Source organism: Culex quinquefasciatus, chromosome 3, assembly GCF_015732765.1.
Source record: "Culex quinquefasciatus strain JHB chromosome 3, VPISU_Cqui_1.0_pri_paternal, whole genome shotgun sequence".
NCBI lineage: Eukaryota > Metazoa > Arthropoda > Insecta > Diptera > Culicidae > Culex > Culex quinquefasciatus.
In genome coordinates this window covers 47,820,454-47,835,813 of record NC_051863.1, presented here as the reverse complement: position 1 = coordinate 47,835,813, position 15,360 = coordinate 47,820,454, and the positions used below count along the sequence as shown (strand labels likewise).

Here is a 15,360-nt window from a genome sequence, read left to right as displayed (position 1 = left end):
AAAAAAAACAAAATTATCAAAAATCGTATTTTTGCGCTAATTGTTTTTTTTGTTTGATATAATTATAAATATATAAAAGTGTAATTCTTTTCAAAAGTGCACCTTGAACTGTTTTTACCTTCAGCTTGGCCACCAACTTAATCAGAAATTCCTGTCTCAAGATACAGATTCCAGAATATTTATAAACCATTATTGTAACAACATAAAAAAATATATAAAAAATTAAATTAAAAGCCATACTTTGAACATGTGACTTCTAACATTCAATTCAAAATTTATTTTACACCTGTCCAGTTGCTCTGCAATCATTAGTTTTCAAAATATTCAAAATAAAGTGTTAACGAAATATTTTTTTGTTGCAGAAAAATACTTTTGTCGGTACTGTACATCGATTATCACAAAAAATCAAAACAAACTCAAACATGCAAAAACTGATTATGGAGGCAGGAAAATGCACTTTAAATTGATTTCAGCCGATTGCTCTTTATGCAATCAATTTTTTAAGTTTAAAATAGTAGTTTATGCAAAAAGTTGCAAAAAGAGGATTTTTCAGGGAGGGGAGGCGATGACTTTTTTCTCAATATTATGCGATCAAGATCACTCAGCAATCATTACGAAATTGGAAGATTTTGCGCAAGCAATTTTTTTTTGTCGGTTTTAAGTTATCTTTTTTTCTCAATTTCTTAAAATCCGTTTAGAATTTTTGAAATTTTTAATTTGTTTTAGTGGACAAACACCCTCAGTTTATAAGTTATAGAGAAGCATGGGCAAAAATTTTGCCGCCCGTAACTGTTTTTTAACTGTGTTGTCTCACAGAAAAAAGCTCCCCATCTTCTGATGCTAATACCCTAGCAACTATCGGTCTAATTTTCAATGTTGTTAATGAAACATTTGTGAAAGTTTCTGATCTTTTCGATTAAAATATTTTGAAAATGTTTAAATCAGGTCTATCATTTTCCAAGAGCCTACTATTGAGTATTTGGTGCTTTTGATATTTTTTATAAGTTTCGGTTATAACAGATTCTGTCAAATGTGTAAATCGATCGTAGAATCGTGTGTAGACTATTTTTATTTTTTGAATTACTTTTTTCTACTTTTTTGGCTAGTTTGGCATGCAAAATAAAAACGTTAACCCTAAAAAATTGCTTACGCTTTTAACATGATCTAAATTTGATTGGGGAATTGAATTTTGGTGTTTTTTTTTAAACATTAAAACATAGAGCCAATCCCCCAGGAATCGCTCACAAAACAAATCGTAATGAACGATAATTAACTTAACCCTAGCGCTCAAAACGCAATCACCACACTGCACTATAACTACTGCTCCACTTACGTGTAAATTGACTTTTGATGTTGTTTGGGTTGAATTCCGTTTCCTCGCCGCTCGAGTCCTCGTCCACGAAGATAATGTTCACGATGTCGTTCCCGATGTGGCGTTTGCGTTCCACCTGTACCATACAAATAAAAAAAGATTTTAAATTGAAAAGTTTATTAAAATTGAAAAAAGAATTTGAAAATTATGTTTCGAAATAATTTAGAGTGGAATTAAAAAAATGTTTTTGGACAACTTTTTTGTGTGTGCCAACCCCAACGCAAGGTGGAAAATCCAGCAGTACACGTCGGTTGTTTTCCACGGAAAAATACAGCATGAACGTTACCCACCGATAGGGAAAACATGCAATAGATAAACGGGGCCTGTTTTACGACGCTGTGGAAAATTCCACCCCCAAGGTAAGGATATTTAAGGTATCTTGGAAGCACGTCATGAAAGCGATTGTGGGCAAAGTCCAACGTGCCACTGGACACCCTACAGGTCATTAGAATCGACGGAGCTGGGTAGATAGGATTTGATTCACGGCAGCTCGGAGCTAATTACCCATTTGCACGATTTGTTTTGAACATTAACCCTGAACAGAACGAAAATTAAATAAAAGATGATTTTCAAACTTTTAGAGAATTACTTTTTAAAACAATCAACTTATCAAAACAATGCAAAACTTGAAGATTGAAACAAAAGGTACAGTTTAGTTGAGGGTTAACGCTGCCCCTGAAACACCAAGTACGCCAACCTGTCCAAAGGGAAGGAGGATCAATTTATCTTGGCCACTCACCTGCTGCCGGTTGTCACGGCTGAACGGGAGCATCGTCGATACGTGGAACATAATCTCGTGGCCTTCGTACAGCGTGTAGACCGAGTATTTCCCCGTCATGTCACCTGGAATCAGCGGCAAATGGGAAAAACAACTCTCAGTTGGGAGGAAAAGCAGTACGACGGTGAACTGCTTTCGGAAGCGGAAATATATGCAGGATTCGTTTTGTTGGTGCGATCAAAAATTATAGAAAATATTGATTTCGAAGAAGTGGAAGTTTTCCCTCCAAAATAAATACTTTTACTTCAACCAAGTTTACCGAACTCATACATTTGTTTCAGGCAAAATCGTTCTCGTATCTCTTGATGCAAATGCTTTTACCAAACTGAAACAACCCGTAGCGAAAAATATTTTCCCAAGCCATAGAACCTACGCTCGCTTTTCTTTTGAATTGAGCATACATTATGGAGGTAACACGAGCCAACAAAAAATAAATAAATAAGTAATTGATCTTTTGAATTCATGGATGTCCGTTTCCCGAAGTACAAGCGAAATTTCTAAACTTTTTGGAGTCATTTCTTTGAAAATGCTCTGAATAAAATAATAAATGTAAAAACTCAACAAAACTTTGTTTTATTCAATTTATTGTTAAGTTCATATAGCGTTAATCAGATGACAAATAAATTTGATATCAATCTTTGTTTCTGATAATACTAGTTCTGAAGCATCAGGAAATAGATCTAGCCTTATGAATATAAACTATTAAATATTGAGTAAGCTTTTTAAAGAATAATTGGTGCTATTCTATTCAAAAATAAAGATATTACCCACTTCCCGCTAGAGCAAAAAGCCTTACCTCATTGATTTAAGTGGAATTTAAAAAGCATCTTTTGCCTTTAAAATTTCACATGGTGCAAAATCTATAATGTTATCAAACAAAATTTTGAAAATATTTGTTTACACCAACTCAGATTTGCAATCGAAAATTACTCAAATGACCTTTTAAAAGTTATTGAAATATTCTGTGTTATTTTTTTTCTGCGAAACTTTCTGAAATTTCTTCAGTTTTTTGCAACAAAAAAAAACTCCATGAAGCCAAACCACTCCTGTAAAAAATACTTCAGAAGAGCTGGTAGAATTTCAAAAAAAATTGACTTAGTTGATCGAGCAAGCAGGGTTGCCAAAATTACAGATCTATCGATTTTTTTTTAAATCAAAACTTTTTGAAAGGACTTGAACCAATTTATTAAGACATTTTTAAGGGTACAAAGCAACCAAAGAATTTGTTGTCTTCTTATTCCAAAATTGACAAACTTACGGACCAAATCCTGCATCAATCTGATTGTAAAAACAGGAAAATTTGGTTGTAAATCGTAAAGTAGACAGTAGTTAAGGGGATGAATAAAAAAAAATATCGATAGTTCCCGTAGTTTCGAAAATACTACATTATCTGTAACAAAAATCTTGGTGCAAAAGCTCTGTTTGATGTGCACCGTTAAATGTTGGTCATCTTTCATATAATATTGTTAAAACGCAAAAAAAAACTTTTCGATAAAAATTACCTCTCACGCCAATAACTTGAAAACGGTGCTTTATATAAATGAAAAATAAGTAGAGTTCACAGAAAAAAAAATCATGGTAATATTACATCTGGGAAAAGGTTTATCTTTTATGTCAGAAAAAAGGTGTAACTTTACCTCTGGAAATGTGTAATTTTACCACTTTTCTGGTGGAATATCACTTTTTCAGTCTAAATTGAGGTAAAATTACATCATTAAATCATCAACCTTCCAAAATTACAGCTTCCAAATTTACATTATTTTTTACTGTGTAGTTAGGCCGTTGCAAATATTTTTCAAAGTTTATGTCGCCCCCTTCAAAATTGGTCTGAAAAATCAGGGGCAAAAAATATTTTTCCAAAAAACTTCAAAATTTTCATGAAAATAGAAGTCGAATCAACTGAAAACATTCTAAAGTGCATTTTTTCTGCATTGATAGTAATATTTAGCATGTTTGGGCTTGTTTGAAAATGTTTTGAATTTTTATAAAATTCCAATATACAGCACCGCAAAAAAAATATTTTTCGCAAAAAATAAAATTTTCGTCAATACTTGGAAATTTTGGAAATAAATGATGGCAAAACAACTGGACAGGTGTATAATGCATTTTTAAACACTTTTTGCATTAAAATATTGAAACCATTGCTCGTAATTTCAATTTGTATACTTTTTTATTTTTTTTGGATATAAACAATCTAAATTTTGAAGATAATATGATGGATTCCATGTGTCCCCGAGGAATCCGGATCATGGTCAAATAAGAGATTGATTTCAAAAATAGTTGTATTTGAAAAATGGAGATAAAAGATCTCAATTTTGGAAAAGACTAATGTGCCGTATTGGCCACTTTGGAATCGGTCCCAGTTTTCCTGAGAAATTTGAATCATGGCCAAACGTGAGATTTTTTACGAAAATAGGTGTGCCTACAAATTGAGGCCAAATCAACATTATTTTTAAAAGGATTATAGAGGATTTTATCAGAATGATGTATCAATTAGGCATAATGAATATAATAATACATTTTCAGTGCAACTTTTACATCACAAATCATTTATTGTAAGGAATATAAAGTCCTTTGTGATTTTTAACTAGGTGAACATTTTGAAATTAATTTCCTTTTTCTAAAGTAATATTAAAAAAGGACGCACTTCCAAATGAACTTTAACCATTCTGCGTTATAATTCAAATATATGTTATCATATGATGCATCTTGCATCATCATGATCCAGATTTCCAAGGGACACCTGGTACCAATTGCAAAGTAGCCAATATGGACAAACTCCATTCTGAAAATGCATCAATAATCCTTTGAGAAACTAATTTAGCGCCAATAATCATCTGCCAATTGCAAGCACAACTATTTTTACAAAATGACATGATCATGACCCGGATTCCATAGGGACACCTGGTATCGATTCCAATGTGCCCAATACGGAAAACACTATCTTAAAAATGCCATCATATTCTCTTCAAAATTTAGATTGTTCATATCCATTTTTCAAACACAACTGAGCAATTCTTTGAGATTTCGGTCATTCATTTTTTTTTTGTTGAATTTTTAATCCGACTGAAACTTTTTTGGTGCCTTCGGATGCCCAAAGAAGCCATTTTGCATCATTAGTTTGTCTATATAATTTTCCATACAAATTTGGCAGCTGTCCATACAAAAATGATATATGAAAATTCAAAAATCTGTAACTTTTCAAGTAATTTTTTGATCGATTTGGTGTCTTCGGCGAAGTTGTAGGTATGAATAAGGACTGTACTGAAAAAAATGATACACGGTAAAAAAGATGTTTTAGTGGTTTTTAATTTCACTTTTGGTCACTAAATTTTGATTTGCAAAAAAAAACTTTTTTTTTATTTTTTTTATTTTATGATGCCTTTTTTTTCCTGAAATGTTAGTCTTAATTTAAAAAAAATGAAAATATTGTTTTCTAAAAGATCGGAAAATTTCACGAATGTTTCATGTTTTAACATTGCAAATCGGATCATTCGTTGCTGAGATATCGACATTAGGAAATTGTAGGTTGTTTGAGTGAGACTTAGAAAACATCAATTTTCCTGTTATAACTCTTAGCATGGCAATATCTCAGCAACTAACGGTCGTATCAACAAAGTTCAAAAAAGCAAAATATAGATAATTTTCTCGACCTAAAAATATTTTTTTTTCCAAAGTGGGCAAAATGGGCACCAATTTACAAACATGAATAACTGCGACTATTCTCAAAAAAGTTACTTAAAAATGGCTATAACTTGAAAACGGTCCTCATTATCAAAATTTCACTAAAGTACTTTTGGATTGCAAATTCAATTTCACATCGAAAAATGAAGTTAGAAATATTTTGCAACCTATATTTCGATTTTTTGGAAAAAAAGTATTGATTCAAGAATTCATAAGTTGGTTAAAGATTTTTTGCCCATACTGGAAATTTCTGAAAAGTAGGCATCATAAAATAAAAAAAATAAAATAAGTTTTTTTTGCAAATCAAAATTTAGTGACCAAAAGTGAAATTAAAAACCACTAAAACATCTTTTTTACCGTGTATCATTTTTTTCAGTACAGTCCTTATCCATACCTACAACTTCGCCGATGACACCAAATCGATCAAAAAATTACTTGAAAAGTTACAGATTTTTGAATTTTCATATATCATTTTTGTATGGACAGCAGCCAAATTTGTATGGAAAATTATATAGACAAACTAATGATGCAAAATGGCTTCTTTGGGCATCCGAAGGCACCAAAAAAGTTTCAGTCGGATTAAAAATTCAACAAAAAAAAAATGAATGACCGAAATCTCAAAGAATTGCTCAGTTGTGTTTGAAAAATGGATATGAACAATCTAAATTTTGAAGAGAATATGATGGCATTTTTAAGATAGTGTTTTCCGTATTGGGCACATTGGAATCGATACCAGGTGTCCCTATGGATTCCGGGTCATGATCATGTCATTTTGTAAAAATAGTTGTGCTTGCAATTGGCAGGATTATTGATGCATTTTCAGAATGGAGTTTGTCCATATTGGCTACTTTGCAATTGGTACCAGGTGTCCCTTGGAAATCTGGATCATGATGATGCAAGATGCATCATATGATAACATATATTTGAATTATAACGCAGAATGGTTAAAGTTCATTTGGAAGTGCGTCCTTTTTTCATATTACTTTAGAAAAAGGAAATTAATTTCAAAATATTCACCTAGTTAAAAATCACAAAGGACTTAATATTCCTTACAATAAATGATTTGTGATGTAAAAGTTGCACTGAAAATGTATTATTATATTCATTGTGCCTAATTGATACATCATTCTGATAAAATCCTCTATAATCCTTTTAAAAATAATGTTGATTTGGCCTCAATTTGTAGGCACACCTATTTTCGTAAAAAATCTCACGTTTGGCCATGATTCAAATTTCTCAGGAAAACTGGGACCGATTCCAAAGTGGCCAATACGGCACATTAGTCTTTTCCGAAATTGAGATCTTTTATCTCCATTTTTCAAATACAACTATTTTTGAAATCAATCTCTTATTTGACCATGATCCGGATTCCTCGGGGACACATGGAATCGATTCCAAAGTGGCCAATACGGACAAACACTTATCTGAAAAATGCCATCATATTCTCTTTAAAATTAAGATTGTTGTTCTCCATTTTTCAAGCACAATTATTTTTGCAAAAAGTTTTTCCTTTTGACCATGTTCCGGATTCTCTGGGAACACATGGAATCGATGCCAAAGTGGCCAATACGGACAATTACTATTCTGAAAAATGTCACAATTATTCTTTTTCGAAATTGAGATATTTTATCACCATTTTGAAAGCACAACTAGTTTTGCAATGAATCTCCTATTTGACCATGTTCCGGATTCCCCGAAGACACATGGAATCGATTCCAAAGTGGCCAATACGGACAAACACCATCTGAAAAATGCCATCATATTCTCTTCAAAATTTAGATTGTTTATATCCATTTTTCAAGCACAATTAATTATAAAAAAAAAATTCCTTTTGACCATGTTCCGGATTCCCAAGGGACACAAGGAATCGATGCCAATTCGGACAATCGTCTTTCTGGCCAATGCCATGTTTATTCTTTTTCAAAATTGAGATTGTTTACCTCCATTTTGCAAGCAGAAATATTTCAAAAATTCTTCCTTTTGGTCATGATCCGGATTACCCGGGGACCCCTGGAACCGATACCAATGTGGTCGGTTTATTCAGAAGTCGGTTCTACCAATATTCTCTTTATAATTCTCAGTAAAATAATAATCCCGAAACTTTTGTTTTCGCCAGCATTGCACATCATTCGAATTTTGCCGTTATTTTTCGTTCTCTCTTTCCACCCGTGTCCGTGTGTGTCTGCTTGGTTGGTCGTCGTCGTCGTCGTCGCGACCAGTTTTGATGGACGATTCAAAAAAAATCTACCCTAATATTTGAAAGAATCGTATGAAATCTTGAAATGGCATTTTGACCGTGCCTGGACCTAAAAGCCTGAAAATATATTTATCGGATTCCTCGGGAAATTGTATATAACATATTCAAAAATGGGAAAAGTTCAATAACAGGATTCCGAAATATGACTTTTTGAATATAAGAACCAAGTTTTCCGACGTGTCTACGCAAAAATTTAAAAATTGTAAAAACGAGAAAAATTTACTTTATTCAAAAACTTTAAAATTTTAGAAAATCCATGACCCAAGACCATAAACTTTATGCTTCCACTCGACTCGCCTTAAAGTGCAGATTTGTGTTGCACGTTGTAATCGATGGAATACATTTTTAATACTTTTTACAACTGTTTGCATCTGTTTGAAAATAAAAATCCTTTTATCGCTTTTAAAATTTTGAAAATTTGAAAAAAATACTTTTTTACTTTCCACCTGTTTTTTATTCAGGATTAGAAATAGGATAGGAGATTAGAACTTTAAAAATATTCAAATTGGATTAGTATTTTTAAGTGTGTAGCAAAACGCTTCACACCAGTATTCACAAAGCTAACCTTACACACAACCACGAAACCAATCAACTTATATAACCTTATTGCCGAAAAATCGACCTCAACTCGAAGAAAGAAAAAAAAAAAGATACAAGCTTCCCGGAAGGGTACAATAAAAAAAAAGTAAAACTCTCAAAATACTCACCTTTCACGTCCAGCCCGCCACGGTACCGCTCCCAGTCCTTGAGCCGAATCTTCTCGCCGAGCAGCGCCATAAACTCGTCAAAATCCGCACTTCCGTCCTCTGCCGAAATAAAAGGAAGCATGTTACGAGAAAAGTTCCGCTTGAGTAAGGGAAAAATTGAATATTGATTCCATCATCGATGGTCGGCCAATTTACCCAAAAACACCCACGCGCGAATACACCCAAACGAAGGAAGTTGAATGAGTTAAAAAAAGTTGTTTTGCCTCAACCGAGAATCGGAGGAAAGCTCTTTGAATGATATTTTGTAGCTTTACCTCTACGCAACGATCGCTTGATGGAAATTAAAAGGCAAATATGTTTTCTATGTCAGAAAAATTCCGCTTGGGTGTAGAAATAAGTTGTAGAAATCGACGGAAAAGACCTGACCAATTGTTACACCTGAGTGGAGTTTCAAGAACGGTTCAAGATTCAATTTCGATCATCACGAATTCTGCCACTGAAGTCATACCCAACGGTTTCACATTTCACCGTGGCGTGGTGGTCTGGAGTAAAATTTTAATGAACACAGCCCAGACTTGAACTCACCATTGCTCAGCATCTCGTCGTCCATCTTCTGGCCGGCCTTCATGTAGACGACGCCGAACTTGAAGTTGACCGAACCCTCCTGCTCCTCCAGCAGCAGCAGGTCCTTCTGGATGTCGGCCGAGAAGACCTCCTTCGGGGATTTGCTCGCGTCCATCAGGGCAAAATTCGGCAGAATCTGCTTCACCGTCAGCTTCTGCTGCGGGTTGTACGGCAGGGCCAGCTTTTGGGCGCCCTGAAGTGAGTCGCGTGGGTGGTTTCGGGCATGGAATTAAACCAACAGATTATGCAATCATTAGCACAGCTGGGAATCCAAAACTCTGTGTTGGGGTGGTAAATTGGATGATGTAACAGTTAACCGATGTATAACAACTTCCCGAAATCAGAAAGCATTACATCACGGTGGATAAAAAGGATAATCAAAAACTTAAATGAACTGGCTCTGGGAAGGTTCATAGTTTTCATTTCAATGCCTGTTTTAAATGGGTTTGCAGCGATTTGAGAACTCATTTGGTGCTCGGCAACCGACCAGCTCCGGTGCCTGTGTATTTTCTGCCTACGTAGTTCTAGGTTTATTAGAAATTTAAACGAAAAGTCAATTCGATCTATTAAAACAGCTCATGTTATTCATTTCAAAACGTTTATTAGATAATTATATGATACTTTATTGACTAGCCTGCCCCATTCTGAGGTCATATCGGCGAAGTCTAGGTGCTCACTTTTTCAATGATAGATTATGATGCTAGGAAAATCGGCCCCAGCAAAAAAAAAAATAAGTGTTACACCTCGTGACGCCGAGACGCTCTTTGAATTTGTTGGGACTGATTTTTCGAAAAATTGCCAAACTTTAAAGACCTGAACCAGATTTAGCAGAAACCTTTTCGCGACGGAATTGCAAAAAAAAAAGTATTTTAAGCATAGAGATTTTTTTTAATGTTTATTAGGCTGGTACAATCTTTATTTAAACTTTTTTTCACCCCCTCCCCTCCTTTCATAATCGGCCTAAAAAATCAGGGGGTGTTGCGAATAAACGCGTAGTGACGCGCCCCTCGGACATTGCTGCTGAAGATCTTTGTGTATTGTTCAATTGTGTGTACTTACGACTCTCGGTGACCGTGCTACTGCTCAAAGTAGAATCAGAAATAAACAACAGTTTGAAGCGAGCGGTAGTGCGGGCGCAGCTGATGGATTAACAATCCTACCTCAGCTGCGTATAAACACCGAAGTTGTAAGTAATTGTGATCTTGTGAACTTATATGTATAATTAATTATAATAAAATTATAGTTTCAACGTGCCTAAATTAAGGACTTCTTCTTTGGGCCGTTCGAGAACCCAGTGCCCGGTTCTCCCGACTTTCGCCGTTCGCAACAGGGGGCAAACAAATACACAGCAAAAAATCCAATGGTAAAATCGCATGCACATCACCTTCGTCAAAATAAACACTTAATATTACACACTGCATGTACAACTTTTGCAAACACAAAAAAAAAGTTGCAACCTATGGGATTCAAACCAAGCACCAACTGAAGGACTGGCGCCTTAGCCCACTCGGTCATCAGACCGATGAAAAGCTGTAAGGATAAATGCATATATGAGCATAACATTTCGGTCAAGTAGGTTTCCCATACTGATGTGCTACATATTTCGTAGGGTAAAATTACATAAAATTGCATAAAATAATGCAATATTTATTTTACACCCAGGCCTTTTACACGCAGCTGGATTACTACTTTTTTAGCTGTGTATGTTTTCAAAAAAAAAATTTTTTTATTGGGAATTCAAGAGCAATCAACTAAAATCAATTTAAAATAAATTCCCCTTTGTAAACATTTTTAGCATAATTAATTTAAAAAAAAACGAAGTTGACTTTATAGCTGTCGGCCACTATTGCTAGTACCAACCACTAGTGTCGTCCCTTTTATCTACAAGGACTTCGCCGCCCATATTTACAAAGAATTTCAGAGCGCCCGACCTCTGGATTATGAGTCCAGTGCGCGGTCCAATTGATCCACACGGGTGGGACGAATTTTTGTGAATTTTCGATGTAAAGTACCGCAAAAAGCTTTTTTTTTTGTACAATTATTGTTTTCGTCAAATCTTACATTTTTTTAACCAGAGCCGAGGGACAACAATTTTGAAAATTATTTGCATCGGCCTGATTATTGGATTTTTATAAATTACTTGATCAAAAATAATACTAAATACGAGAACATTCGCTAGCCAACCGTAGGTCATAAAGGTCGAATACTTGGGTGGGAAGGACATCCAAACTTAAATGATGTTTCAGTTAGTTGTTATAAATTTTACGAAATTGCGTTTAATTTTGAAAATTACAAAAATGTTGATGTCTCAAAACAAAATATTTCCAACCTCTTCTCTACATTCTGATTTCATTGTTAAAGTCTAGAATTGTCAGCGTATTTAATTTTTTCCAATATCTTCTGGGCTATTTAGGGCGTCATCCATAAAGTATGTCACACTCCAGGGGGAGAGGGGGGTCTTAGCAAGCGTGACATTACGTGTTATAAGTATAGGAAAAACGTGACAAAAGGGGGGAGGGGGGGTAAATTTTGGCTGATTTTAGCGTGACGTACTTCATGGATGAAGCCTTAGTAGTTTTTTCGGTGAAATTTTCATAGTTAAGAAGGCAACGCTCTGGTTTTTTGTTATAAATGTAGCATTGTTTTAATTTTCTTTTTAAAAAATCAGTTTTTTTTTGTAAGTTTACACATTCTTTGAAACATGAGCAGTTTTGTTATAAGATAAAGGCTTAATTTTTTTTTGTATTTATTAAGGACCTTTTAAGGCTTAAACCATTCATACATGGGTAATTCTCCGCCAAATCACACAGCAGTTGCCCCGACCCCTCTTCGATTTGCGTGAAACTTTGTCCTAATGGGTAACTTTTGTCGCTGATCATGAATCCGATGTCCATTTTTTGGAACATGTCATTTTAAGAGAATTTAAATGTACTTTTTGAATCTACATTAACCCAGAAGGGTCATTTGGTCATTTAGAACATTTTTTTTTTTCATTTTAAAATCTCGTGTTTTTCCTAACTTTGCAGGGTCGTTTTTTAGAGTGGAACGATGTTTTACAAAGTTTAAGAGCAGACAATTACACAAATTGAAAAATATAAACCTAAAGGGTTTGCTAATACAAATCACGAGTTATCGCGATTTTACGAAAAAAAGTTTTGAAAAAGTTGGTCGTCGTTGATCATGGCCGTTCATGGTCACCTGCGACAGACATGGACGACGAAACAAAGAGAAACGTAAAATGTTTCTTTTTCAAAACTTTTTTTCTTAAAATCGCGATAACTCGTGATATTTAGAACCAAATCCTTTATGTATATATATCATTTTTGTAATTGTCTGCTCTACAATTTGTAGAACCTTATTAACCTCTAAAAAATACACTGCAATGTTACAAAAAACGCGAAATTTTAAATGAAAAAGTTTGTTCTAAATGAAAAATTACCCTTCTGGGTCAATGTAGAGTCGAAAAGTACATTAAATTTCCCTTAAAATGACATGTTCCAAAAAAAAATTACAGTCAAGTAACGGAAAATGGCAGGGTTTTTAAAACCTTTATAGTGTTTTTTTTTTCGATGAAAAATACGTTTTTTCGGAATTCTGAGTACGCTATCAAATCGGGCGTACAATTTAACATAAAAGTCCCCTTCATACCAAATTTCCATCTTATCACCATTTCAGACTGCAAATTATTGAAAAACACCTCTTTTTTCGCATGTTCAAAAATGAAAGAGGTCGTACCGCCCCTCCGTCACGAGATATCAAAAAATGGACATCGGATTCGTAATCAGGGACAAAAGTTACCCCTCAGGACGAAGTTTCCCGCAAATCGAAGAGGGGTCGGGGCAACTGCTGTGTGAGTTGGCGGAGAATTACCCCACTTTGTTTTACGTGAGAAAGCGAGAAAAAAATCTAAATTTGTTGAAATATTGTGTCTAAATTATTGTTGCGTTTTTCTGTAATGCTTGTGTGAGTTCAAAAATGAGCAGTTGTATAAAATTTCAAGAATTGTAACTCTTTAGAAAAGTTACCTGTCTTAATCTTTTTTTGTGTTTATTAAGTCGCCCTCTGCAAAATCGGCACGAAAAATTAAGGCTTATTAAGGTATCATTCCCGATCGGCCATTTTCAATATGATCAGTTCATTGAAGAGTTTCATGTGAAAAGTTGAAATCGTAACATATTTCAAAATAGTGTATATCTAATCAATCAATGTATTCCTTATTTATTTTTTATTTTAATTTTTCAATCATGAACATAAATCTTTAAATAGGTTTGTGATACAATCATCATACACTTGATAAACTGAGACATTATTCTCATAAAAATAAAACAAATAAAATTATCGACCTTTTGTCCTTTAGACCTGTGCGAGAATCTCGATAAGTGTGCAACAAATCGACTCTCTTTCATTTAGATTCCTTCTGATGCCTCTGTTTTTCTCCAGTTGTCTTAAATATTCACTGGTCACTTGCCGAGGACACGGAATCAGTCTTGCAAAAAAACTTTGTGATGAAATTTATTTAACAAGAAAAATATATTCACTTGTTTATAAATGTTTCATGTAATACTATCTCTAGAATAACCAGATTTAAAAAAAAAAGATAAGTTTTCAAACCAAATTTAACTAATTTTCAAATTTAAAAGCCTTCACCGTAGGATACAAATAAAGCTCGTGCAAAGTTGTGAACTTGATTCATTTCGTAAATTGCCGCCCCCAGAGCTCAATTCGCCCGACCTAAAGGTGTACCCCGTATAATGGGCCCCAAGTAATCCCACATCAATGCGTTCATTCGTGCGGCCGGTAACCCATCTTCGTTTAACCTCACCCACCCCACTGGGAGGGGGAGGGTCAATTTGGGCGGTGCTTTCATCACGGAACGCCAAACAAACAGCCCGTAAAATGATTCCTCCTGGGAGAGTGGAGCGGGTAGCGTACGTACCTGCTTGCGAAACAGCATCACCCGGTACAGCGGCATACACTTGCTGCCCGAGTCCTGCGAGACTATCGACATAAAGTACGGGTTTTTCTCCGAGTCGATTCCGACGTAGTTCTGGTGCACTGTTGGGGAAAAAGGGAAATGAGGAAAGGAAATAGGTGAAAAGAAAACATTTACTGTCATCAGCCGGGGAAATTTGTTACGAGAAGGGGAAAAATAACACCGATTGTGTACTTACATTTTCCGAGGAAATATTTGAAATACCACCGCGTCTGGTGCTCGGGGTTTTCCAGGATGGGCATGCTGGGCGATCCGAAAACCTTTTGTTTTGGGAAGAAGAAAAATGCCAGTTAGTTTCGAAGAGGTGAAGCTTTCGATATTCATGGCTATTCTAGTTTCATAGACTAGGAGGCTCTCATGCAATTTCTTGGTTTATGCAATAGCAACATGACAGGATATTTTTAGAAGTCAGTTGTAATCTTTAAGAATCATTTTGCCCCTTTGTAGATTAATTGTCTTGTAATCTTGTTGTCTTGTTGTCTTGTTGTCTTGTTGTCTTGTTGTCTTGTTGTCTTGTTGTCTTGTTGTCTTGTTGTCTTGTTGTCTTGTTGTCTTGTTGTCTTGTTGTCTTGTTGTCTTGTTGTCTTCTTGTCATCTTGCCTTGTTGTCTTGTTGTCTTGTTGTCTTGTTGTCTTGATGTCTTGATGTCTTGTTGTCTTGTTGTCTTGTTGTCTTGTTGTCTTGTTGTTTTGTTGTGTTGTTGTCTTGTTGTCTTGTTGCTTTATTGTCTTCTTGTCATCTTGTCATCTTGCGTTGTTGTCTTGTTGTCTTTTTTTTCATTTTGCCTTGTTGTGTGTTGTTGTCTTGTTGTCTTCTTGTCATCTTGCCTTGTTGTCTTGTTGTCTTGTTGTCTTGTTGTCTTGTTGTCTTGTTGTCTTGTTGTCTTGTTGTCTTGTTGTCTTGTTGTCTTGTTGTCTTGTTGTCTTGTTGTCTTGTTGTCTTGTT

The 15,360-nt window shown here is 34.8% G+C and overlaps 1 protein-coding gene across 10 annotated transcripts in view; it reads right to left on the bottom strand.

Moving 5' to 3' along the window:
- LOC6052037 (GTPase-activating Rap/Ran-GAP domain-like protein 3) overlaps positions 1 to 15,360 on the bottom strand; it is a 333,316-nt gene that overhangs the window by 49,081 nt on the left and 268,875 nt on the right. For all 10 annotated transcript variants that reach the window (XM_038264587.1, XM_038264585.1, XM_038264586.1 and 7 more), the window contains 6 exons: positions 14,594 to 14,675; positions 14,359 to 14,477; positions 9,384 to 9,615; positions 8,799 to 8,897; positions 2,112 to 2,215; positions 1,334 to 1,448 (listed from right to left, as the gene is read on the bottom strand). In XM_038264587.1, coding sequence (XP_038120515.1) covers positions 1,334 to 1,448; positions 2,112 to 2,215; positions 8,799 to 8,897; positions 9,384 to 9,615; positions 14,359 to 14,477; positions 14,594 to 14,675 — 751 coding nt within the window. The remainder of the gene's footprint in view (positions 1 to 1,333; positions 1,449 to 2,111; positions 2,216 to 8,798; positions 8,898 to 9,383; positions 9,616 to 14,358; positions 14,478 to 14,593; positions 14,676 to 15,360) is intronic.